The sequence below is a fragment of the Gymnoscopelus microlampas genome (genome assembly GCF_963454915.1).
Source record: "Gymnoscopelus microlampas genome assembly, chromosome: 3".
Classification (NCBI taxonomy): domain Eukaryota; kingdom Metazoa; phylum Chordata; class Actinopteri; order Myctophiformes; family Myctophidae; genus Gymnoscopelus; species Gymnoscopelus microlampas.
In genome coordinates this window covers 27,453,225-27,480,815 of record NC_139940.1, presented here as the reverse complement: position 1 = coordinate 27,480,815, position 27,591 = coordinate 27,453,225, and the positions used below count along the sequence as shown (strand labels likewise).

The 27,591-nt window shown below is 41.4% G+C and overlaps 2 protein-coding genes across 4 annotated transcripts in view; both read left to right on the top strand.

The window, feature by feature from the left end:
- Nucleotides 1-556: 556 nt before the first annotated feature.
- On the top strand, nucleotides 557-3,229 carry LOC311041666 (small ribosomal subunit protein uS12m-like). Its single transcript, XM_084052147.1, has 3 exons — nucleotides 557-682; nucleotides 913-969; nucleotides 2,296-3,229. Exons 2-3 carry the CDS (start codon nucleotides 918-920, stop codon nucleotides 2,676-2,678), a joined length of 435 nt encoding a protein of 144 aa, XP_083908273.1. The 5' UTR covers nucleotides 557-682; nucleotides 913-917; the 3' UTR covers nucleotides 2,679-3,229.
- Nucleotides 3,230-3,364: 135 nt separating this feature from the next.
- The window catches only part of LOC311042631 (uncharacterized protein), a 32,125-nt gene continuing 7,898 nt past the window's right edge, over nucleotides 3,365-27,591 (top strand). Inside the window, exons 1-13 of one of the 3 annotated variants that reach the window (XM_084053485.1) lie at nucleotides 3,365-4,017; nucleotides 6,555-6,685; nucleotides 6,802-7,502; nucleotides 7,774-8,085; nucleotides 8,339-8,495; nucleotides 8,693-9,405; nucleotides 10,134-10,296; nucleotides 10,495-11,204; nucleotides 11,486-11,770; nucleotides 12,735-12,918; nucleotides 13,034-13,317; nucleotides 13,872-13,900; nucleotides 14,421-15,019. In XM_084053485.1, coding sequence (XP_083909611.1) covers nucleotides 6,610-6,685; nucleotides 6,802-7,502; nucleotides 7,774-8,085; nucleotides 8,339-8,495; nucleotides 8,693-9,405; nucleotides 10,134-10,296; nucleotides 10,495-11,204; nucleotides 11,486-11,770; nucleotides 12,735-12,918; nucleotides 13,034-13,317; nucleotides 13,872-13,900; nucleotides 14,421-14,517 — 3,711 coding nt within the window. In that variant the 5' untranslated portion in view covers nucleotides 3,365-4,017; nucleotides 6,555-6,609 and the 3' untranslated portion in view covers nucleotides 14,518-15,019. Of the gene's footprint in view, nucleotides 4,018-6,554; nucleotides 6,686-6,801; nucleotides 7,503-7,773; nucleotides 8,086-8,338; nucleotides 8,496-8,692; nucleotides 9,406-10,133; nucleotides 10,297-10,494; nucleotides 11,205-11,485; nucleotides 11,771-12,734; nucleotides 12,919-13,033; nucleotides 13,324-13,871; nucleotides 13,901-14,397; nucleotides 15,020-21,055; nucleotides 21,213-27,591 lie in introns of those variants that run through there. The other 2 variants (XM_084053484.1, XM_084053483.1) reach the window with 2 other exon arrangements.

Below are 27,591 nucleotides of genomic sequence, written 5' to 3'. Positions count from 1 at the left end.
GTGGCTTCATTCGGCTGAAGACTTTTCCTCTAGGGGGCAGCAGTGTATTTTAATGGGTACAAATGTGTGCTTCAATCCGGAAGCAGCTTTATTTTTTGACGGCCACTTCCTCCCTAGCCCACTCGCCATGTCTGCTTATTATAAGCGACTTTGGACTTATTTTTCTTTGAAGTTGCTTGTAAATATTGGTTGTTGCGGACCTGTTTTTTTTTGGGTTGTTTCACAATTGTTTTTATTATTTTACCCAGTGGTTCTCAAATATTTTCTTGTCAAATTAATATGTATCTATTCTGTCCCCAAACCCCATCTGAAAAAGCCCCCGTACCAGATTTGTGTTGTTAGAATGTTTAAAAAATCTTCCAAATCTTCCACATTTTATTTCATTTTTTTTTTTTTTAATATCAGATCTACAAGCTCGTGGCGTGTTGTGAGCTTGTATACCTGCTATTTTCAATGTATACAGTAGGTTTAAAGTGCTCATAATGGCCTAATGGCCTAGTTGCTTCTTTTGGGCTTGTTTTCCTAGACCTGGTTGCTTATTTCACTCACTCAAGCTGGCAACGTTGCTAGCAGGCATGTGAAGCATAGCATGTAAAGAAGTCCTTCATTATTATCTAGCCATAAGCATACCGTAATAAGTGTGCAGTCGCAGCATACCGTAGGTCAAGGATTATACAAGCAGGTATGTATGATGACTGACAAAACGCCATATAACTAAAGTCATGCAAACTAGTTTTAACTGTGTTGCCCTGCAAGGACGGTGATTAGCTTCAAATATCAAGCTACGATTGCTAAGACTGCTAGCTGAGGAAAGCAATCAATGAGATTCAGCATCGATTGTGTGACGAATATAATATACATTATTTATCGAATGCTACAAAGTCTGAGCTTATAATGATTTCTGTTTTGCAGGGACGATGTCGTTGTGGAGTCTTACTTTTAGACCAATGTTGACATCACTTTTACAAGGCAAGTTTCCAGATTGTTGTTGATTACCTCTCTGTGGTGTGGTTCTGTTTGTTTGGCATCGAGGAACAAACTCTGCTTTAAATGCAATAGGCTTGTGAAAAATGCATCACTGAAATTCAATCACAATTGATTTTAACATTTGTTCATAGGCTCATTAGGTGGCATATTAGTTCTGCATTGCAGAACAATTGTTGCAGCAGGTATCATCAGTTTAAGTTGTATATTTAAGTTAAGATGGAATGGGACAACTTCAATTCAACCATTACAAATGGCTTCTTTAAGTATTTTGAAGTCTATCTGGTCCACAGTGTTTGAATCTTCCAATTTGTGTGACAGAAAAGGCAAGTGTTAAGGTCATATTTTACAAAGGAGTTCCCTGGGGTTGGCACAGCAGCTTTTAAACGGACATGGCCTCACATGAGAGTGTAACCACTTTTAACTTCGCGTTCCTATTTTGGGCATGGCATTTATAGGCTAAATAGAGAACATAATAGGGCTAAACGTTCACAACACATTGCATGTGAGCTTGTAGATGGGCTGTTTTTGCCACATGACACTAACACAGACAAGTGAGATTAAGGATGTTTGCCACACACTTGGGTATCTAGTCCAATTTACAATACTGAAACTCAAATCAGAAAAATGAGATTAGATGGTTAGACAGAAGTTTCTGCATATGTAAGAGCATGCAGTGTTCTGCGTAAAGAAATACATTGTCTCAAATATTTTATGTTTGAATGATCGTTGCACAATGGCATTAAACCACCAATGCCCCCAAAATGTGTCGCACCCTGTCTGGTGCTTAAACCAACATAAAACCACACACCGGTAAATGGGTCTAAAACAATCTGCTGCATTTACTTGTTTATTCTTATATCTTCAAAAAGTCTAGTATGTTTCTTGCATATCTTTTAGTTTTTGACATAAAAACTAAGTGTGGGTAGACATGAATTCTGCTAGTTTTTAGGATTTATTTTTAGATGGAGTATTTTTCTGTACTTTTATTTGATTATTTTATGAATTTCTGCCGTCTTTAGCTAGGACAAACATAATTTAGTTTTTTCCAAAGCTGCTTGCAGATGACAAATGAAGCGATCTTGAATCTAGAGGTCGTCTGGGAATCGGAGGGTAGCCACTTCCACCTCCTGAGCAAGACACTTTACCCCTTTAGTGCTCATCAAAGCCACCTGAGCAGCCATCAGCTCAGCTGGGTGAAGCCATAAAAGCAATATCCGCTCCCCGGATACCCAGAAAAAAATCCTTTTGTACTTTACAAAAGCTATACCACTTTCTAATTTGATACTTATGTGTTGTATATCTCTGCAGTGTCCCAGTCTTCCTCCACATGGACAGGACCATGCCTTAACAGGACAATGGCGACTCTGAACCAAATGCACCGCCAAGGGAAACCCAAATCACCACCTAAACCCGTCGGTGCTACTTTCGGTCGTCCTCAACTGAAGGCAGTGGTTCTGAAGACCATGATCCGGAAACCCAAGAAACCAAACTCGGCAAATCGCAAATGTGCCCGAGTTCGTCTGTCTAACGGGAAGGAAGCAGTGGTCTTCATTCCTGGAGAGGGACACAACCTACAGGAACACAACGTGGTGCTGGTGGAGGGTGGCAGGACACAGGACCTTCCAGGTGTCAAACTGACTGTGGTCAGAGGCAAATATGACTGTGGTCATGTAGTGAAGAAAAAGCAATAGTCTCCTAATGCTGAATGTGGTGGGTGTATGATGTATCATTGGGACTATTATTTAATACATCGATGATGCACATTTTATGGTATTGGTGTTTGCCAAAAAAGTTGATAATTTGTCTGTACAAACAAAACTATTATGTCTGCTTACAACGCTGACTATTTATTTTAAGGGTTGAGGTGAATAAATGTAATTTTTCCCCTCATTGCAGTCTCTTTAATATGGAGTAATCCAGAACTTAGTTGAACTAAAAACATAAGATCATGTGGACTCCAGATCCCATTGGTAACAGCGTGGCTCCATTGTGGATCTCGAAATTCATGTGGCCAGCCTGTGATTTCAGTCGTCTGATATGACTCTAATTTTGGGCAAGGTTTCAGCCTGATCAGAGCCCCATTGAGTTCCATAATCAAATGTGGTTTGTCTGTTCTATGCCGAACCAGTAGTACTTAACCTAATTTAGTTCTGACGGCCAATGCGTGTATTTGTCCTCATGTTTTTGTTACTTAGGCTTGTCTTTCTTGACCAAAATGTTAAAATATATTTTAAAATGTACATATTGTAAGTCACTCTGGTTAAGAGCGTGTTTTAAATGCCTAAATTATAAATTGAATTGTAACTGTAGTTGCTGGTTTCCTTTCCAGAAGGTGGCATACCGGTTTCCTGTTCCAGCTCTGTGATCCATACCTTTGTCTCTGCAGCAGATTTGAAAGGGAAACACAAATTACACCTTCAGTGTTTAGCATTCAATTATCCTAAACGCAATGTGCATACATACACAATTTTAGCCCCTATGGGGGATAAAATGTATATTTGCTTCACACCAATATGAACTAATCCCCTTTTTTGTCTCAACACATAACTAATAATAACTTATTTCTCTTCTCTTCAGTCTGTAGTGTAGACCAGTGGTTTTCAAACTCTTGTCACAGAACACAGATTAATGTATTTAATGTCAATGTATTTGACCGGTGTGCACCCCATTTGAAAATATTTTGTGCCAGGGGACCCCCCCCCGGGAGACCCCCATACAAGATTTTCATTGTTAAAATCTTTCGGAAATATTACCAATGTTTCTTATTTGTTTCCCCAAGATTATAAAAAAAACAAAACGTATTCAACTAGCTGTGGTATATAAAGTAAAGTGGTTAAACTGATTGGGGACCCCCTGGAACCCCCTCAAGGACCCCCTGGGCCGGGATGGCCCCCGATGGCCCCCACTTATGAGAACCACTGGTGTATGGGCAGTACCTTAACCCCAACAGTGGGAGGCAGTACCCCAACGGTTTGCTAGTTACAGTATTATTTGATAGAAACCGAAGAAGTAGAATGCAACTGGAGTGAGGTGAGTTTCGAGACTCAAAAAAAATGCAAATGTATATATTTGTTCATACTTAATACGTTTACCATTTTCATGCTGAACAGTTCGAGTTTGAGGCTGGTCAGCGTGGACACTCACGCCTAAAACTTGCTTGCTCGGTCGCTTCACGACGAGCCTCTAGGCCTCACAGCTCATACACAGTACCGTTGAGTCAACCTGGACGAGCGTTGAACACATTTCTCATAGCACATTAGCATAGCTATCTTCCCTACTCGTGTAGAAGCCATGGATGTAATGCACAATGAATGTCACTAGGTTTGGGTGGTTATCTTGACATTAACTCCAAATATTGGCAAGATGGTAACCGGAAGAGTGGGCACCTAAACACTGTGGGCAGACTGGGCACCTCATTGGCTATTCTTTTCAAAAAAATAAAAAAGAATAAAAATGTATGTTATGAAATAATGTAAAGTAGTAAGTAGGCATATACATTTTAACATTGGAAATGTAAGACCTATTTGCTACAAATTTCTACCAAACCTGTGGGCCATATCCCATAAATAAATAAGTTTAAGGGTAAATTTACGTCTGATAATGATGTACTGTGATTTTCAAAATTTCAGTTTACTTTGCATTACTTTCAATATTTTTTTTTACATTTTGGAATAAATAGCCAATTTAACATCGAGGTGCCCACAGTGTTAAGGTGCGCAGTGCCCACTCTTACATACATACGGCAGAAAATCTTGCTCTGCACACATTAGAAAAAATAGCCGATCCACAAGTTTACAACGCGTCACACCAATTGTAGATCCGCTATTTTCGAGAGAGAGAGAGAGAGAGAGAGAGAGAGAGAGAGAGAGAGAGCGCGTTTGGCAGCCACATGCCTACCGCCTGCGATTCATCTCTAAGCTTTACACTGCATAAGTAAGAAGATAGTTCTGCTGGCTGGCTTAACGGCAGCAAAGAAAATCCTATGAGATGGTTAGAGATGGCGTTAGAAGGAGTTCTCCTTAACGCTATGTTCCTTTTCAGCCGTTGCCCGCACACCCCCGGTAGCGCAGCCTCCCTCTAGTAAAAATAAAAAATACACTTTCGCTACTCACAAATACAAAGACGGTTTTAAGATGTTGAAAGCCTACTTTCCTCTGTGGGAACACTCGGAGCCCCTCACCTCACGTCTAAAATACACTTTTTGGGCAGAAAATAAAATTTCCCACCGAATGGGAAAATGTTTTAGTTACTCCACTGCGCCCCCTACAGATCTTGTTAAAGGATAACTTTGTTTTTTTACAACCAAAGTTTATATTTTAGCTTTTAATTTAAGTAAATAAAAGATGAGTGTTATTTTTTTTTCATTCACTGCTTTCTATAGTTTTAGCAATTTTCGCGATCTTTTTTACAGTGGGCGGGGGCATTCTGTCCGGTGGCTAAATATGCCTTTTTTACACAATAAAAAAGGTCCTGTGGTCTTTGACGGCCAGATGTGAGTTATTGGGGGCTAGAAGAGCTACTGTAAATAATAATAAAGAAAACACTGGGTTAGTGTGTAAAAAAATACATGTTTAGCCACTGGACAGAATGCCCCCGCCCACTGTAAAAAAGATCGTGAAAATTGCTAAAACTATAGAAAGCAGTAAATTTTAAAAATGTAACACTGATCTTTTATTTACTTTAATTACTATCTAAAACATAAACCTTGGTTGTAAAAAAACAAAGTTGTCCTTTAATAGAAAAAAATCCATTGAGTGAGTGTTCCCACTAAAGAAAGTAGGCTTTCAACACTTTAAAACCGTGCGTGGGTATCTCATTTTAAACAAGCTTAGTGCTTTATCTTTATGAGACTTCCAGTTTAGTAGACCTTGTATTGTGAATTATTACTTCCATGTACTGTTGTTCTCATGTCTTACTAAATAAAGTACATCAATCAATCAATCAACTCTTTCTATGGACCAGATATTGAGATTAGAGGCCTCCAGTGCTCCAGCAGGGAGCCAAGACAGAACCGATCCAAACATTACTCACAGTGGCCCAGAGGGTTGAATATGTACTCCACTAGTTTGAACCTCTATGGTTTGAACACCTGTACATTGGTGTCAGAGAATGAGCATTTACCCATTTAAATGTAGTTTATATTTTTCAATAAGCATGATAAGGTTCAGAGGGTATCCATATATACATGATCTGTTTTTGTCTTGTGATTGTAAAAACTCTGTATTGTTGCATATACGTTTATAACTGTTTTCTTCTTTTGAGAGTACATGAGGAATGTGAGAACCTTGGAGTTTGATGTGGGGGCTTAGAAGAAGCGGCCTGGGTTGATTTGCATTTGCAACCACAGGATCGCTGGGTTATAGGAAGATATAGATACTATTGCTCTAAGTAAGGAAACTATGGGATATGGAATACATTCACTCAATGACCACGGACTATACCTTCATTTGTCACTCAATGACCACAGAAAATGGTCACACAATGGAAATGTGTGTGATCTGTTTGTTTCTGCTTATATGATACTGTATATTTGAACAAAATGCAATTCTCTCCTGTTTCTCATGAAGCCTAGTGCTGCTAAATCAACTGCAGATCCGTCATCTGAGAAACCCAGTTGAGTAAATGGAGGAAGGAGAAACAGATCGTGAAGACACTTTCAGAGAAGAGGAAGATACAGACGAGAGAAACATTCAATACGGTTGTTAAGATTCTGGGCTGTGTCTGCTGGAAACCTCTCTTACGCATTGGTTACTTTTTGCTCATTGTAAAAAAAATATGATAAGTGTCTTATTAACGTGAGTTTATTTATTACAGATAATGTTTTTGACTCTGAGAATCCTTGTCCATCCGGTGATTTGAAGCAAGACAACTGCAAGATGAAAGGTCCTCACCATTGTTCAGTTTGTGGGAAATCATTTACTAGAGCTTACCATGTGGAGCGCCACATTCGGGCAGCACACTCAGGGGACAGACCATACAGCTGTCCATTCTGTGGCAAGCGATTCAAGCAGAAAGAACATGTGGTTGTCCACCAAAGAATGCACACCGGGGAGAAACCTTACTCGTGCTCTGAGTGTGGAGTGCGCTATGCACAGCTAGGCTGTCTGAAGACGCACCAGCTGCTGAGACATACCTCAGAGAGACCGTACCACTGCTCTGTATGCAGGAGAGGCTTCATCCGAAGACGGCATTTATTAGAACATGAAAGGACACACACAGGAGAAAGACCCTACCACTGCCCTTCATGTCCCAAACGCTTTGCTACAAGGACAGGGCTGAGCGATCACCAAAGATCTCACACAAAAGAAAACCTCCACTCCTGCCCACTGTGTGACAAGATTTTCACCTCATCATCATCTTTGAAAGATCATGTGAGGAAGCACAAAGGACAGCCAGGACCCCACCCTTGCCCTCTATGCTGGAAGAGCTTCAGTCGTCCGGGCTCGTTGAAGAAACACATGTGTATACACACAGGAGATGAAGATACGTTGAATCCTGAAGACAACACTAGCGAGGTGAGACATGGATCATTCATCAGTCAGTCGTTGTGCTCTTCATCATGGGTTTAAACACTGAAACAATGGGAAGATTGTTTCTTTGTTGCCATTACTGTAGAGATTACTGATATTTGTAGCATCAGCGACAAAGAATCAGACTTTTTCATTATCTATTGTAGTATGTGTACTGTATAGTGTATACAGTACTTGCCTTTTACAGAAAGACGTGGTAGTTGTCTATATTAGTTGTCCAAATGAAAGACAATGTGGTGTCTTCATCTTTTTAAAGGAAAGACCCAATCGTTGTTTTCAGTGTGACGAATATTTCTCCACACCTGAGAAACTGGATCAGCACAATCTCCTCCACCAGAGTGGGCTGCAGCATGTGTGTGAGATCTGTGACAGTGGTTTCACCACAAAATCCAGCCTGCAGGAACATGTGATGATGTCCCATACTGGACGGTACCAGTGTGATGTGTGTAAAGAAAGATTCTCCACAAAGAAAGCTTTCATAAAGCACCAAACAATCCACAAAAGGGAAGGATTCTCCACAGAGTTACTCTCTATGAATGGTTCACTGCCATCAGGTGGACAGGACCAGGTGAATTTCCACATTTGTACCATGAATAATACTTGTCTGACAAATGCATGAATGACTCAATTGCTCAGGAGCTTGATTGTATATCTGTATTACACACACACACACACACACACACACACACACACACACACACACACACACACACACACACACACACACACACACACACACACACACACACACACACACACACACACACACAGTATACATGTATAGATATATTAAATGGTGCATTATCTTCTCTTTTTTTCAGGATGCAGGTGGCCAAATCAACACCTCTGATTCCTTCACCTCAGCACCCAAATTGGGTAACCATGGTGACCCGAACTGGGGAAAAGGTTTAGTTTTGGAAGAGGATATCAAAATGGAGAACGAGGAGGGTTCTGTCAGCGGTTTGATTAATTCATATGGTGAGGAAGAGAACTGGAAGCCTGTTTATAATCGCTAAGTGGCATCAAATTAGGATTTATCAAAACCATTCATATTACTACCGTTAAGATTTTGGCCTGAGTCTGCCAGAAACCTAACTTCCATATTGGTTTATTTTTGCTCAATAAAAAAAAGAATGATAAGTGTCTTATTAACAACGTGAGTTTGTGTCTTACAGGAGGGGGGATTGTTTCTGACACTGAGAATCCTTGTACATCAGCAGAAGGCGATTTGAAGCAAGACAACTGCAAAATAAAAGGTCCTCACCATTGTTCAGTTTGTAGAAAAGCGTTCACTAAACGTTCAAATATGGAGCGCCACATGGCAACACATTCGGGGGACAAACCGTACAGCTGTCCGTACTGTAGCAAGCGATTCACACAGAAAGCAAGCCTGGTCGTCCACCAAAGAGTGCACACCGGAGAGAGACCTTACTCGTGCTCTGAGTGTGGAGTGAGTTATGCACAGCTAGGCTGTCTGAAGAGACACCAGCTGCTGAGACATACCTCAGAGAGACCGTACCACTGCTCTGTATGCAGGAGAGGCTTCATCCAAAGACGATATTTAATACAACATGAAAGGACACACACAGGAGAAAGACCCTACTACCACTGCCCTGCATGTCCCAAACGCTTTGCTTCAACGACAGGGCTGAAGGAGCACCAAAAATCTCACACAGAGGAAAACCTCCACTCCTGCTCACTGTGTGACAAGGTTTTCTGCTCATCAACATCTTTGAAAGATCATTTGAGAAAGCACAAAGGACAGCCAGGACCCCACCCTTGCCCTCTATGCTGGAAGAGCTTTAATCGTCCGGGCTTGTTGAAGAAACACATGTGTATACACACAGGAGATGGAGATACTTTGAATCCTGAAGACAACACTAGCAAGGTGAGACATCGATCATTCATCAGTCAGACGTGGTGATCTTCATCATGGGTTTAAACACCGAAACAATGGGAAGATTGTTTCTTTGTTTGTTTTTTTGTTAAAAGCATAAAAATAAACTAACCATGTGTATTGATAACATAGGTGTAAGAATGTACTTTTGCCATCAACCTTTTTTTTAAATGTGTTTTTTGTAAAGGTTTTTGCCCTTTAAAGTTGTGTCCAAAATCGTTGTCAACTCTGTCAGATGTCTACAAAAAACATAATTTAATCAGGCATAAACAGGTTTTAGCTATATTCTAAGGTCCCCTGTCAGCGCATTCCTCCGACAGCGCAGCGCTCCGACGTTTCCAATACTAAACCCGAACCAAACCCGCACCCTAACCCTGACCGCACGCGGATGCCACATAGTCGGAGAAAAGGATTAACGCATGCCTCCCGTCTCACTTCCCGGTTTACAAAAAGGCAGGAAAGCTGCGAAAGCTCTGGTTAGCTTTCTATTTTTTGATAAATGCACTAAATAATATGGTATGATAAAAAAGGGCAATTATTTTAGCATTAATAGAACCTAAGCAACTTTGAAAAATAAATTGTCAACTCACTACGACTGTGGAATGAAAAAAACATAGCATTTTGTCAACTCCGTCAGATATGCCATCTTATGGAGATGACACAAAAAAAAAACTGTGGGAGGTTGGCCCATTACATGGTTTAATAGTCCTTTTTTTCAGGATGCGGATGGCGAATTCAACACCTCTGATTCCTTCATCTCAGCACCCACATTTGGTAACCATGGTGACCCGAACCGGGAAAAAGGTTCAGTTTTGGATGAGGATATCAAAATGGAGAATGAGGAGGGTCCTGTCAGCGGTTTGATTACCGGTAATTCATATGGTGAGGAAGAGAACTGGAAGCCTGTGTAAAATCGCTAAGTGGCAGCAAATTAGGATTTATCAAAACCATTCATATTACTACTGTTAAGATTTTGGCCTGAGTCTGCCAGAAACCTAACTTCCATATTGGTTACTTTCTGCTCATTTAAAAGAAAGAACGATAAGTGTCTCATTAACAACGTGAGTTTGTGTCTTACAGGAGGGGGGGTTGTTTCTGACACTGAGAATCCTTGTACATCAGCAGAATGTAATTTGAAGCAGGAAAACTGCAAAATGAAAGGTCCTCACCAGTGTTCAGTTTGTGGGAAATCATTTACTAGAGCTTACCATGTGGAGCGCCACATTCGGGCAGCACACTCGGGGGACAGACCGTATAGCTGTCCATTCTGTGGCAAGCAATTCAAGCAGAAAGAACATGTGGTCGTCCACCAAAGAGCGCACACTGGGGAGAAACCTTACTCGTGCTCTGAGTGTGGAGTTAGTTATCCACAGATTGCCTGTCTGAAGAGGCACCAGCTGCTGAGACATGCCTCAGAAAGACCGTACCACTGCTCTGTATGTGGGAGAGGTTTCATCGATAAACAAAATTTAAGGCAACATGAAAGGACGCACACCGGAGAAAGGCCCTACCACTGCCCTTCATGTCCCAAATGCTTTGCTTCAACGACAGGGCTGAGGGATCACCAAAAATCGCACACAGAGAAAAACCTTCACTCCTGCTCTCTCTGTGACAAAGTTTTCACATCATTGTCATCTTTGAATGATCATTTGCGCTTGCACACAGGACAGAAGTCCCACCCTTGCCCTCTGTGCTGGAAGAGCTTCAATCGTCCCGGCTTGCTGAAGAAACATATGTGTATACATACAGTAGATGGAGATACGTTGAATCCTGAAGATAACACTAGCAAGGTGAGACATGGATCATTCATCAGTCAATCCTGGTGCTCTTCATCATGGGTTTAAACACCGAAACAATGGGAGGATTGTTTCTTTGTTGCCATTACTGTAGAGTTTAAAGACATCTGCGATGAAGGATCAGACTTTTCATTGTCTTTTATAGTATAATATAATACTAGTATAGTATACATATTATGTATACAGTAGTTGCCTTTTACAGATAGACATGGTATGCAGTTGTCTATATTGGTTGTCCAAATGAAAGACAATGTGGTATCTTCATCTTTTTAAAGGAAACACCCAATCGAACACCTGAGAAACTGGATCAGCACAATCTCCTCCATGGGAGTGGGCTGCAGCATGTGTGTGAGATCTGTGACAGTGGTTTCACCACAAAATCCAGCCTGCAGGAACATGTGATGATGTCCCATACTGGACGGTACCAGTGTGATCTGTGTAAGGAAAGATTCTCCACCAAGAAAGCTTTCAGAAAGCACCAAACAATCCACAAAAGGGAAGGAGTCATCACAGAGTCACTCTCTATGAATGGTTCACTGCCATCAGGTGGACAGGACCAGGTGAATTTCCGCATTTTTGTCATGAATATATTTGTTTGACAAAAATGCATGATTTTTTTTGTACTATTTTAGATGATCAATTTCGTTTTGACTATTTTAGATGATCAATTTCTAATCCACATAGCAATATATCTCACACATATTTGGAGTTACAACATGGCAAGGAAACTACACATCACCAACGTCTTTTCACTAAGGTTTACACTCACAGAGCACATGTATAAATTATATGAATGCGATGGTGAATATCCCCCCCCCCCCCCAATTTTGTCATTCTGTCAATTCCCAAGTCCACTCATACTGTAGTCCCGTTTGTTAGTGAGGTTTTAGGCAACCACGTGTCACATACGAAACATGTGATGCCCCTTCAGTCCGCTTCTAACCTATATTAAAATTGGCTAATGGGAGGGTCAGCCATCCGGCAGGCAGGCGGACCTATGATTCAGCCATATAAGGAGTTCCCAATGCAGCTACGCCCAAATATGGAGTGTGTTGTCTAACATCAATGTGTCGTCATGGCATCTGCCACAAACAAATCAGTCAGCTCCATATATAGTACATACAGTATATACTGATGACATCAGCGATCTCCATATATGGGCATAGAAGGGCCAAGGACTGATAGATACAGAGATCCGGTTGTCCAGAGCCAAAGATCCGACCGCTATGCCCATATATGGTCATGTGCATATATGGGACCCGACCGGCTTCAAACTTGGCACACGCAGCGGCAAGGACTTGAGGGATTGCGGTTCCCGAGTAGTTCAAATATCCAGTTGTCCAGAACCACTGATCCAACCAATATGGGCATTTCAATATGTGCATATACAGTACTGATGACATCAGGGCCCATATATGGGCATAAAAGGGAACAATGACTGATAGATGCATATCTCCATATATGGCTATTATAAAGAACAGGTAGACAGACGTGTACTCTAGTAATAGAGTCTTTTTTTTTCAGGGTGCAGATGGCCAATTCAACACCTCCTTCACCTCAGCACCCAAATTTGGTAACCATGGTGACTCAAACAGGGAAAAAGGTTCCGTTTTGGATGTGGATATCAAAACGGAGAGCGAGGAGGGTTGTGTCAGCGGTTTGATTAATTCAGATGGTGAGGAAGAGAGCTGGAAGCCTGTTATAATCGGTAAGTGGCAGCAAATTAGGACTAGGAGTGATGATCACATATTCAAACTAAACTATCAGTAGCAGTATTTGTCATCCATCATTACACTTATTTACCGTCTTGCCCTCTTCGTCAGACCAAAATGGCTGCATGGAGAGCCAGGAAGGCAACAATGACAAACCAAAGCACTGCTGCCCAGTGTGCGGCAGAGACTGCCAGAAGGCCTCAGCGCTGGTGAAACACCTGAGGATCCACTCAGGAGAGCGTCCCTATCAGTGTTCTACCTGTGGGAAAAACTTCACCCAGCAGGTCCATATGACTGAGCACCAGAGGATCCACACAGGGGAGAAGCCCTACACCTGCATGGTCTGTGAGAGGAGCTTCAGCTTTTCCAGCGCCCTGCGGCGACACCAGCGCCTTGTAAGGGTTTTAATTATGATTGGTTTCTGTAATAGTTTAATCTCAGTTTTCAACTTTACAAACGATGTTGCTGTTTGTATAAACCCTTACATTACGAACTGTATTCTAGTACATGCATATTTTTTGCCAAAATTGCAGCACACACTGTGGGGGGGGGGGGGGGGGTGTTAAAGATGCAGAAACCAAATAATCTCCATGTTCAGGGTCAATAAAGTAGACTGTCCCTGTCTTTGGTGGCCTGATATGTTATTAATGATTGCAGTATGTACACACACACGCTTCCTCAACTTATGCAGATAAATGTAGGTTAAATTACCTACTGTAACATGCATTTCATCATTTTTGCTATTACACAGTGAGAGCTCCTCCATGGCAGAGTGCTTCACACTGCAAAATACCTTTCCACTATGGGGCAGCAGTGTATTTTATTAGGTTAAAAGTTGAGCTTCATCTTATTGAGTTAAATATTTTTACAAAGATAAGTTCAACAGTTCTTGTGTGGCATGTGAAGACCATAATAGATGGAGTTAACTTTTGTTTTGTTTGTTTTGCAGGGACGATGTCATGGGATCACTTTAGCAAGGCAAGTTTTCAGTTTGTTAAAGTACAATGAATTAGTATGATGAGGAAATTATGTTTCAATTTGAAATGAAGGAATGTGTCCAGCAGCTCATAGTACCTGTCTTTAGTTCTGTTTGATTGGCAAATCTCACAGAACCTACTCTGCTTTAAATTCAATCATACTTGATCAACCATTTATAAAATGGCATTTTCTGTATTGTTTCTGTATTTTGAAGCCTGTGTGGTGCTGGTAGTGGATATTTCAATTTGTGTGACAGAAAAGGCAAGCATTAATGTGAACTGTTACGAAGGGGGTTCCCTGGAGGTGGCCTTAAACAGGGAAGGGTGTCAATGAGAAAGAGCTTAAGGATGTTTACTTGTTTTATTCTCATATAATAATCCTGTCTTCAATTCTTGTCTGGTATGTTTCTTGTATATCTTTTTTGATAATTAAAGGGATTCATATTTCTGGTTTGTTGTTTAAAAAGGCTATACCAGTTTATAATTTGATCATTTAAGTGTTGTACATACAATATCTGCAGTGTCCCCGTCTTACTCCACATGGGCGGGACCGGACCTTATCAAGATCATGGCAACCCTGAACCAAATGCACCGTCAAGGGAAACCCAAATCACCTAAACCTGTCGGTGCTACATTCGGTCGTCCTCAACTGAAAGCCCAAGAAACAAAACTGGCCAGAGTTCGTCTGTGGGGAAAGAAGCAGTGGTCTTCCTTTCTGGAGAGGGACACAACCTACAGGAGCACAACGTGGTGCTGGTGGAGGGTGGCAGGACACACAGGACTTTCCAGGTGTCAAACTGACTGTGGTCAGAGGCAAATATGACTGTGGTCATGTAGTGAAGAAAAAACAATAGTCTCCTAATGCTGAATGTGGTGGGTGTATGATGTATCATTAGGACTATTATTTAATGCATTAATGATGCCCATTTTATGGCATTGGTGTTTGCCAGAAAAGTTGATAATTTCTTTCTATATAAACGAAACTATTATGTCTTACAACGTTGACTTTATTTTAAGGGTTGAGGTGAATAAATATATCCATTGTTTTCCTCATTGCAGTCTTTTTAATGAACACGAGATCACGTGGACTCTAGATCCCATTGGTAACACCGTGGCTCCATTGTGGATCTCGAAATTCATGTGGCCAGCCTCTGATGTCAGTCGTCTGATTTGCCATGTTTTTGTTACTTAGGCATTCTTGGCCACGACGTTAAAGTTTACTGAGGCACTACACTGTCTCTCTGCATTTAATGTACCATATGGGTTTACCTTGCTTTTTGTAAGTTGCTCTGGTTAAGAGCGTTTGTTAAATGCCTAAATTATACTATATACTATATTTAATTGTAACTAGTCACAGGTTTCCAGAAGGTGGCATACCAGTTTCCTGTTCCAGTTCAGTGTCCTGCTGCTAATTGGTTCAGCAGCAGGAAACACAAATTACACCTATGTGTGTTAAGCATTCAATTATCCTAAACATAATGTGCATACATATACAGAATTTCAGCCCCTATTGGAAATACAATTTATGTTTGCTTCACACCAATATGAACTAATCCCCCCTTTTTTTTTAAATCAAAACATAACTAATTATTACTTATTTCTCTTCTCTGTTTTATAATTTATTTAAATGGCAGATCAACAAGCTCACAACGCGTCGCATTCACATGGCATCGCAAGTCGTTGTGAGCTTATTCAACTAGCTGAGGTATAGGGTTAAAGTGGTTAAACTGATTAGGGACCCCCTGGAACCCTCTCAAGGACCCCCCGGGCCGGGGTGTCCCCGGATGGCCCCCACTTTTGAGAACCACTGGTGTACGCGTGGAGGATGGTGGAGCAGTACCTTAAGCCCAACAGTGAGAGGCAGTACCTCAACGGTTTGCTGCTAGCTATATCTTTGCCGGAAACAGAAGAAGAAGAAGTGTTCCGTTGGAGCGAGGTGAGTTTCGAACAGACTCAAATAAAATGCAAATATATATATTTGTTCAAACATTATACGTTTACCATTTCCATGCTGAACAGTTGAGTTTGAGGCTGGTTGGCGTGGATACCTAAAACTTGCTTGCTCGACTGCTTCACGACGAGCCTCTCTAGGCCTCATAGCTCATACACAGTACCGTTGAGTTGAGTCAACCTGAACGAGCGCTGAACACATTTCTCACAGCAAATTAGCATAGCTATCTTCCCTACTAGTGTAGGTTTGGGTTGTTACCTTGACATTATTAACTTTTTATTAAAATATTGGTAAGATGGGAAACTTAGATCTAGACTCTCGTAAATGTATTTAATCGATCTGGGCTTTTTTTTTTTTAAATCTCTACGAGAGTCTTAGCCCCCCCTCCAGATTGTCCTGAAATGTCACCAGCAAAGCCCGTACTTCTCCAAACATGTACAAATACAAAATATAAGGTGCTTACCCGCGTGCCCCAAATGTTAACTCGGTGTCCGGAGTATTCGTCCAATGTATCAGTCAATATTTTTCAATTAAGAAGTGTTTTAATCCCGTCTGTGGCCGACTCTCTCGGATGTTCCCGATGGGCGGTAGTGACGGGGCTTATCCGGAATTTAACTCAATGGAAACGGTAAGTAAACGAGGGGGTGGGGCAAATGATGTTCGGCCACAGACGGGATTAAAACACTTCTTTATTGAAAAATATGGACTAATACATTGCACAAACACGCCGGACACTGAGTTAACTTTTGGGGCACGCGGGTAAGCACTTTATATTTTGTATTTGTACATGTTTGGAGAAGTACGGGCTTTGCTGCTGACATTACAGGGCAATCTGGGGGTGTGGTAGCTAAGACTAGCAAGATGGTAACCGGAAGAGTGGGCACCTAAACACTCTGGGCACCTCATTATTAAATTGGCTATTTAACAAAAAATCAAAACAAAGAATCAAAATGTATGTTTTGGAACATGGTATGAAATAATGTAAAGTAGGCATGTACATCATTTGAACATTTGAAATTGAAGATAATTAACAAAACATGTGGGCTAGCCATATCATGGTCATAAACAAGAAGTTGAAGGGTAAATTTAGGTCTGATAATGATGTACTGTTTAAAAAAAAAACATTTTGCAATAAATTGCCAATTTAATATCGAGGTGCCCACAATGTTTAGGTGCCAACTCTTAAAGAAACCTTCAGAAAAAAAATGGAAAAAAAATAAATAGCCGATCCACAAGTTCACAACGCATCACACCGCTTGTAGCCTCGATCTCCAGGCTTTTATTGTTTAGTTTTACACCGCTTGTAGATCAGCTATTTTCGAGTGTGTGTGTGAGAGTGAGAGCCACATGAGCCACATGCCTGCGTTTTGCATTATTTCTCTCTGATAGAATTGATAAAAAAAAAATACATACCCATTAAATGATGATTAATCTCTAAATTGTCTGGTTTAACTGCAGCAAAGAAAATCAGAGTAATGAGATGGAAACCACCTCATAATTTCTATCGTGGAAGTTGTATTGAGAGTTGAGGCCTCCAGTGCTCAGCGCAACGCAAGGAGCTAGAATCGATCCAAACATTACTCACTGTGGCCCAAAAGGTTAAATCTGTACTCCACTAGTTTGAACACCTGTACATTGGTGTCAGAGAATGAGCATTACTCATTTAAATGTAATCCAGCCGTCCGGATTCATCATGACATAGAACTGTGGTCCTCACATTTCATGGATTTACACACCCTTTTGTGAATTGCACGTCAGTTTGTGCTTAGAGAAAATACACCCTCCTTTAGTCACTTTATTTACACGTTATTTACGACCAGCTTAGTGAATCTGGCCCATTGTCTCTTCCGCTCAAAAACATTTTTTAAATCCTAAACGTTAAGCACATCTGGAGGTTTAAAGATTGAATCTGTAAACCCATAAGGGTAATCTGTTCCATCTAGCCTCAAATCTGGAACATAACTACCCACGATTATTGGGAGGGATGAACTCAGACACTAAATCGGCCCAATTTTCCTAGTGTGAGCCCAGCTTAAGATAGATTTGAATTCAAGATCATTGTCATGCATTTAGGCCAGAAGTGTAAAATGATGCCTGGTATTCCATTCTCTCCTGTTTTTCATGAAGCTTAGAGCTGATAAATCAACTGCAGATCCGTCCGTGCCGGAGGTCCTGACCTTGTTCTGTCATCTGAGGAACCCAGTTGAGTAAATGGAGGAAGGAGAAACTGATCATGAAGACACATTCGGAGAGGAGGAAGATACAGACGAGAGTACGAAAGACAGTCAGCAACTTATTGATAAAGGTGATAAAGGTGAAGAAATATTAAGTCCAAAAAACATTTATTACTGTTAAGATTTTGAGCTGTATCTGCCGGAAAACCTCTCTTCCGCATTCGTAACTTTTTGCTCATTGTAAAAAAGAATGACAAGTGTCTTATTAACAACGTGAGTTTGTTTCTTACAGATGGGTGTATTGTTTCTGACACTGAGAATCCATGTCCATCAGCAGAAGGTGATTTGAAGCAGGAAAACCGCAAATTGCAAGGTTCTCACCATTGTTCAGTTTGTGAGAGATCATTTACTAGACTTTGCCATGTGTTGCGCCACATGGCAACACACTCGGGGGACAGACCGTATGACTGTACCGTCTGCGGAAAGCAATTCAAGCGGAAAACAAGCCTGGTCGTCCACCAAAGAGTGCACACTGGGGAGAGACCTTACTCATGCTCCGAATGTGGAGTGAGTTATGCACAGCTAGGCTGTCTGAAGACGCACCAACTGCTGAGACATACCTCAGAGAGACCTTACCGCTGCTCTGTATGCAGGAGAGGCTTCGTCCGAAGACGGCATTTATTAGAACATGAAAGGACACACACAGGAGAAAGACCCTATCACTGCCCTTCATGTCCCAAACGCTTTGCTACAAGGACAGGGCTGAGCGATCACCAAAAATCTCACACAAAGGAAAACCTCCACTCCTGCTCACTGTGTGACAAGATTTTCACCTCAACGTCAACTTTGAAAGATCATTTGAGAAAGCACAAAGGACAGCCAGGACCCCACCCTTGCCCTCTATGCTGGAAGAGCTTCAATCGTCCGGGCTTGCTGAAGAAACACATGTGTATACACACAGGAGATGGAGAGAAAAACCTTCACTCCTGCTCTCTCTGTGACAAAGTTTTCACATCATTGTCGTCTTTGAATGATCATTTGCGTCTGCACACAGGACAGAAGTCTCACCCTTGCCCTCTCTGCTGGAAGAGCTTCAATCGTCCAGGCTTGCTGAAGAAACACATGTGTATACATACAGGAGGTGAAGACACATTAAAACCTGAAGGCAACACTAGCAAGGTGAGACATGGATGATTCATCAGTCCTTGTGCTCTTCATCATGGGTTTTAGCACTGAAACTATGGGAAGGTTGTTTCTTTATTGCCATAACTGTAGAGTTAACAGATATTTGTCTAGACATCGGCGTCAGAGGATCAGACTTTTCATTGTCTTTTGTAGTATACTGTAGTTGCCTTTTACAGGAAGGCGTGGTATGCAGTTGTCTATAATGATTGTCCTACACGGTACCAGTGTGATTTGTGTAAGGAAATATTCTCCACCAAGAAAGCTTTCAGAAAGCACCAAACAATCCACAAAAGGGAAGGATTCACCACAGAGTCACTCTCTTCATGAATGGTTCACTGCCATTAGGTGGACAGGACCAGGTGAAGTTCCACATTTTGCCATGAATAATTTTCGTCTGACAAATGTATTGACTAAATTGCTTAGGACCTTTTGATCGTATTTCGTATTTCTTTTTTTCTAATTTTGGTAGCAGATGCGGGTAATTTTGGCTTTAGATTCAACACATTTGAATTACTTTGTATGCGTTAAAAGAGTGACTTAAAGAGGTGTTTCACTGTGCAATGTATGTTAGTTGATGAGACTATTTTAGATGATCAATTTCTAATCCACAGACGAAGATATCTGAAAAAATATTTTTGTTACAACACGGCAAGGAAAGTACACAACATAAAGCTCTAGCAAAGTGTATTTGCCCCCCCCCCCCCCCCCCCCCCGTTCTGTCAATCCGTTAATTCCCTGAGTCCCTTCGTACTGTAGTCCCTAGTCAGTGTTGACCCCTACTTGTTGGTTTGTTAGTGAGGTTGTAGGCATTAGGCAACCACGTGTAACATACAAAACGTGATGCTCAGCCAGTCAGCTTCTTCTCACCAGACAATGGCGTTGCGTTTCACCGAGCATGATGATGCACACACACTATTCTTTTCTTGTTCAGCTTCCCACTTATCAGGCACCCTGACCAACCTGTAGGTGTCTAGTGCAGTGACAGAAATTGCCCTCCCTTGGTTTCCCTCCTGAAAACAGGACCAGTTGTGTTGTTGCACTCATATACAGTATACAGTATAGTGTGTGTGTGTGTGTCACCATGACTTAGCCATAACTAATGCAGCGATGCCCAAATATGGAGTGTGTTGTCGAACCTCAATGTGTCGTCATCACATCAGAAGAAAACAAACAAGTCAGCTCCATATATGCGCACAACAAGGGCGCATATCCATATATGGGAATACACTGATGACTTCAGGAATCTCCATATTTGGGCATAAAAGGGACAAGGACTGACAGTTACAGAGATCTCCATATATGGCCATAAAAGGGACAAGGACTGACAGAGAGATCTCCATATATGGGCATATCAGCATGCCCATACATGGGCATATACTGATGACATCAGAGATCTCCATGTATGGGCAAAAAAGGGACAAAGATTGACAGATACAGAGATACCTGTATATGGGCATATCAGTGGGATCGACAGTGCGACATAGGTGTGAGGGCCGCATATCGACCCGAACCTCTAGTCTTACAAGTTCATACCCGGGGATGTATTAAAAGTATTTTCAGACTTTTAGTTATGTATGGGCAAGGCCTGTGTAGTGTGTACGATGTCTGCTTAGCTTTAACAGTTCCAACACACTCGCGCATGACCCATCCCGTCGCCGCGTCGCGGACCCACACAGCGAAAAGTGAAAAACGGTCGTTTTGTGCACATGCTAATGGTCAATGCCTGTGTGCAAATTCAGACCAATTTCTCCAGCCACTGAGGACAACCAGGCAGAACAGAGTGTGTGTGTGTGTGTGTGTGTGTGTGTGATATAAAGATTAAACATGCATTGTCTTTTTTTCCCAGGATGCAGATGGCCAATTCAACACCTCAGAATCCTTCACCTCGACATCAAAATGTAGTAACCATGGTGACTCAAACAGGGGAATAGGGTCAGTTTTGGATGAGGATATCAAAATGGAGAACGAGGAGGGTTCTGTCAGCGATTTGATTAATTCATATGGTGAGGAAGAGGACTGGAAGCCTGTTATAATTGTTAAGTGGCAGCAAATTAGGATTGATCAAAAACATTCATAGTACTGTTAAGATTTTGGCATCTTTCGCATTGGTTACTTTTTCCTCATTGTAAAAATAGAACGATATGCATCTTATTAACAATGTCGGTTTATTTCTTACAGGAGAGGGTATTGATTCTGACACTGAGAATCCTTGTCCATCAGCGGAAGGCGATTTGAAGCAGAAAAAACGCAAAAAAAAAGGTCCTCACCATTGTTCAGTTTGTGAGAAAAAGTTCACTAAACGTTCAAATATGGAGCGCCACATGACAACACATTTGGGGGACAAACCGTACAGCTGTCCGTACTGTAGCAAAAGATTCAGCCAGAAAGCAAGCCTGATCGTCCACCAAAGAGTGCACACTGGGGAGAGACCTTACTCGTGCTCTGAGTGTGGAGTGAGTTATGCACAGCTAGGCTGTCTGAAGAGGCACCAGCTGCTGAGACATACCTCAGAAAGACCGTACCACTGCTCTGTATGCAGGAAAGGCTTCATCCGAAGACGGCATTTATTAGAACATGAAAGGACACACACAGGAGAAAGACCCTACCACTGCCCTTCATGTCCCAAACGCTTTGCTTCAACGAAAGGGCTGAAAGAGCACCAAAAATCTCATAAAGAGGAAAACCTCCACTCCTGCTCACTGTGTGACAAGGTTTTCATTTCATCAACATCTTTGAAAGATCATTTGAGAAAGCACAAAGCACAGCCAGGACCCCACCCTTGCCCTCAATGCTGGAGGAGCTTTAATCGTCCAGGCTTGTTGAAGAAACACATGGGTATACACACAGGAGATACGTCTCACACAGAGAAAAGCCTTCACTCCTGCTCTCTCTGTGACAAAGTTTTCACATCATTGTCATCTTTGAATGATCATTTGCGCTTGCACACAGGACAGAAGTCCCACCCTTGCCCTCTGTGCTGTAAGAGCTTCAATCGTCCGGGCTTGCTGAAGAAACACATGTGTATACATACAGAAGATGGAGATAAGTTGAATCCTGAAGAGAACACTAGCAAGGTGAGAGATGGATCATTCTGTTCTTTTAGAAGTTAGTGTTGTCAAATACCAACACATTTGGCTCTAGTACCAATAGCAGTAGTGGTATTAGTCAAAGAACATTTTTTGTGTGCTAAAAGAGTGACTTTGAGAAGTGTTTTGACTATTTTAGATGATCAATTTCTAATCCACATAGCAAGATATCTCACGAATATTTGGAGTTACAACACGGCAAGGAAACTACACAACATCAATCTCTTCTCATTGCACTTTAAGGTTTACGCTCACAGAGCACGATGTATAAACGATCCGAAAGTGCATTGGTGAATATTTTACATCAGACTATATTTGCCGATGTCTCATTCATACAGGTTGATGCTTTTTGCGGTGAAAAATATACCTTGTTTCAAAAAAGAATCACTTGATAATCATTTATCGTGAGGATGTTCTCATGACACAGTTTAAATATGTGAATGAACAGCCCCCCCCAAAAAATACTTTAAAGTCTCTTTATTTTTTCCTTTTTCCAATCCCCCACAATTTTGTCATTCTGTCAATTCCCAAGTCCCCTCATACTGTCGGTGCTGATGAAGTAAACGGAGGTGCCACAACTCTCCTTATCCGGCTCTACGCCGATCCAACCAATATTCCCATATATGGGCATTCCAATATATGGGCATATACTGATGACATCAGGGATCTCCATATATGGGCATAAAAGGGACACAGGTAGACAGACTGAAACAGACATATTCATATATGGGCAATAAATGAACAAAAGAGACACAGACGGACGGGTACTACAGGTACTCTGACAAAGCCCCCAACACTATGACTCAGACATTTGGTCGGATTGGCAGTGCGATGTTATTATGAGGGCCGCGCAACAGCCTGAACCTCTAGTAATATAAATTTCATGGAGAAATGGTGCATTGTCTTCTTTTTTTCCAGGATGCAGATGGCCAATTCAACACCTCTGAGTCCTTCACCTCTGCACCCAAATTTGGTAACCATGGTGACTCAAACAGGGAAAAAGGTTCCGTTTTGGATGTGGAAATCAAAACGGAGAACGAGGAGGGTGATGTCAGCGGTTTGATTAATTCAGATGGTGAGGAAGAGAACTGGAAGCCTGTTATAATCGGTAAGTGGCAACAAATTAGGACTAGGAGTGATGATCACATATTAAAACGAAACTATCAGTAGTAGTATTTGTCATCCATCATAACACTTCACCATCTTGCCACCTTTGTCAGACCAAAATGGCTGCATGGAGAGCCAGGAAGGCAACAATGGCAAACCAAAACACTGCTGTCCAGTGTGCGGCAGAGACTGCCAGAAGGCCTCAGCGCTGGTGAAACACCTGAGGATCCACTCAGGGGAGCGTCCCTATCAGTGTCCTACCTGTGGGAAAAACTTCACCCAGCAGGTCCACATGACTGAGCACCAGAGGATCCACACAGGGGAGAAGCCATACACCTGCATGGTCTGTGAGAGGAGCTTCAGCTTTTCCAGCGCCCTGCGGCGACATCAGCGCCTTGTAAGGGTTTTAATTATGATTGGTTTCTATAATAGTTTAATCTCAGTTTTCAACTTTACAAAGGATGGTACTCTTTATATAAACCCTTACATCAAGAACTGTTTTCTAGTACATGCATATTTTTCCAAACAAGAAACCAAATAGGGTCAATAAAGTAGACTGTCCCTGTCTTTGGTGGCCTGATATATGTTATTAATGATTGCAGTATCACACACACACACACACACACACACACACACACACACACACACACACACTTCAACTTATGCAGGTAAATGTAGGTCAATTACTACTGTAACATACACTTTTGCTATTACAGTGAGGGCTCCTCCATGGCAGAGTGCTTCACTCTGCAAAATACCATTCCACTAGGGGGCATCAGTGCATTTTAATAGGTTAAAAGTTGAGCTTCATCTTGTTGAGATAAACGTTTTAAAGATAATTCCACGTTGTCTTGAATTCTTGTGTGGCATGTGAAGACCACAATAGATGGAGTTAACTGTATGGGTTATTTGTATACAGCAACAATGCCATAACCATATGTCATTACGTTATCATTATGACTGACAAAATGCCACATAACTTCAGTCATGGGAACCTATTAGTTGCCTGCAAGGACAGTTGGTAATGAGCTTCAAACAATTTAAGCTATTTTGTTGACAAGCAACCAGGATCGAATAACCTCGATCCTTATACCATAACGATTATTATACCAAAATAAACGATTATGGCATTTTAAACCAGGGGAATCATTTTGGAGGTGCACGGCACCGAAGGTTTCGGTCGTGTGTTCCAGCCGCTTGATGACGTTAAGTTATTTCAGTTCCAAACCCGAAAATGGTATTGATCCCAGGCTAATAATCTTCATACGTCAAGCTAAGATTGTAATGACAAGCAATCGGCATCGATAATTCATGAAACAATGTACGTAAGATGACGTATATAATATGATATACAGTTATTTATCCAATCCAATCCACTTTATTTATAGAGCACATTTAAAACAACAGTGTTGTACACTCAGTAACAAAAAATACAAAAATAAACAAGAGCAAAACAATACACAATAAACAGGACAACATGTAGACACAATGCTTAGTGGAAACAGCAACTCTCAATCTGAACTTTGGAAGGCCAAGGAGTGCTGAGTTTCACGTGATTTAAACACAGGCAGGGTTTGAGATGCTCTAACATGGGGTGGAAGCTCGTTCCACAGTTTGGGCGCTACGGTGGAAAATGATCCATCTCCCCGGGTCGTCACTGGGACCTTTAAAAAGTGACTGGTCATTAGACCTCAAGACAGTTTATCGAATGCTACAAAGTCTGAGCTTCATAATAATTTCTGTTTTGCAGGGTCGATGTCGTTGTGGAGACCAATGTTGACATCACTTTTACACAGCAAGTTTTCAGATTGTTGATGATTACCTCGCTGTGGTTCGGCAGTGGTCTTCATTCCTTGGGAGGGACACAACATACTGGAGCACAACGTGGTGCTGGTGGAGGGTGGCAGGACACACAGGACCTTCCAGGTGTCAAACTGACTGTGGTCAGAGCCAAATATGACTGTGGTCATGTAGTGAAGAAAAAAAACAACTATCTCCTAATGCTGAATGTGGTGGGTGTATGATGTATCATTGGGACTATTATTTGATACAATGATAATGCACATTTATGGCATTGGTGTCAATGCACATTTATGGCTTTGGTGTCAAGAAAGTTGATCATTTCTTTCTATATAAACAAAACTATTTTGTCTTGGCTATGCCTTACAACGCTGACTATTTATTTTAAGGGTTGAGGTGAATGTCATTTTTTCCCTCATTGCAGTCTCTTTTAATGTAATCCAGAACTTGGTTGAACTAAAAACACAAGATCATGGACTCCAGACTCCAGATCCCACCCATTGGTAACACTGTGGCTCCATTGTGGATCACGAAATTCATTTGGCCTGCCTGTGATGTCAGTCGTCTGATATATGACTCCAATTTTGGGCAAGGTTTCAGTCTGATCAGAGCCCAATTGACTTCCATTTTTAAATTAAATGGAATAAAAAAGTAATACATTTAGTGGAGTTACTTATGTGGCTTATCTGTTCTCGAACCCGTAGCACATAACATAGTTATGACGACCATGCATGGATTTGTTCTCATGTTTTTGTTACTTAGCCATTCTTGACCACAATGTTAACATTTACTTAGGCACTACACTGTCTTTCTGCATTTGATGTACCAAATGGTTTACCTTGCTTATTGTAAGTCACTCTGGTTAAGAGCGTCTGCTAAATGCCTAAATTATAAATGTAATTGTAACTGTAGTCACAGGTTTCGAGAAGGTGGCATACCAGTTTCCTGTTCCAGTCCAGCTCAGCAGCAGCATCCTAAATGTAATGTGCATACTGTACATACATATACACAATTTTAGTCCCTGTTGGGTATATAATTTATGTCAACTTCACACCAATATAAACTAATCCCCTTTTTTGTCTCGACACACAACTAATTATGACTTATTTCCCTTCTCTTCTGTCTGTAGAGCCTGTATGGTTTTCAAACTCTTTTATGTTACAGTCACGGATCCCACTGTATTTGACTGCGGACCCCATCTGTAAATATTTTGTGCCAGGGACACCCATACAAGATTTGCATTGTTAAAACATTTCAGAAATATTCCAAATGTTTCTATGTATTATTATTTATATAAACCAGATCAACAAGCTCACAATGCGTGCATTCGCATAGTCGTAAGCTCATTCAACCAGCTGAGGTATATCTGGTTAAAGTGGTTAAACTGATTGCGGACCCCGTAGAACCCTCTCAAGGACCGCCCGAGCCGGGGTGTCCCCGGATGGCCCCCACTTTTGAGAACCACTGGTGTACGCATGGGGCAGTACCTTAACCCCAACAGTGGGAGGCAGTACGCCAACTGTTTGCTAGATTTGCTAACCTCACGTCACCAGGCAACAAAACTAAAGTGTTCCGGTGGTGGGTTCCGGTACAACAAAAGATGGACATACCAAACGATTATTATACTAAAAGAAACCAAACGATTATACCAAACTAAACACATTTAAATTAGGTTAATCATTTTGGAGGTGTACGGCACCGGAGGTTCCGGTCTTGGGTTCCGACCGTGCGATGACGTAAAGTTATTTATGCTCTGACCGGATCAGAAACCCAATAGTTTGCCGGAAACAGACGAAGAAGAGTGCAGTTGGAGCGAGGTGAGTTTCGAGACTCAAATAAAAGGCAAATATACATATATTTGTTCAAATATTATATGTTTACCATTTTCATGCTGAACAGTTGAGTTTGAGGCTGGTTGGCGTGAACATTCGCACGCATAGATACTCTCTCATTCGCTTCACGACGAGCCTCTAGGCCTCATAGCTCATACACAGTACCGTTGAGTTGAGTCAACCTGAACGAGCACTGTGCACATTTCTCATAGCAAATTAGCATAGCTATCTTCCCTACTAGTGTAGAAGCCATGGATGTAAATGTAGTGCACAATGTCACTAGGTTTGGGTTGTTATCTTGCCATTATGAACTCCAAATATTGGCAAGATGGTAACAGGTAACTGGAAGAGTGGGTACCGCAGGACACCTAAACACTGACTGGGCACCTCAATATTGAATTGGCAAATTATTTAAAAAAAAATCTAAAGAATAAAGAATCGAAATGCATGTTTTGGAACATGGTATAAAGTAATGTAAAGTAGGCCTATACATCATTTGAACATTTGAAATGTAAGACCTATTATTTTCTACAAAACCTGTGGGCTAGCCATATCAT

Excerpts from the sequence above, each read along its gene's own strand:
- LOC311041666 (XM_084052147.1), top strand. The coding sequence starts at position 918 with ATGTCGTTGTGGAGTCTTACTTTTAGACCAATGTTGACATCACTTTTA. Across the intron at positions 970-2,295 it reads GTTGACATCACTTTTACAAG|TGTCCCAGTCTTCCTCCACA; the intron begins GCAAGTTTCCAG and ends ATATCTCTGCAG.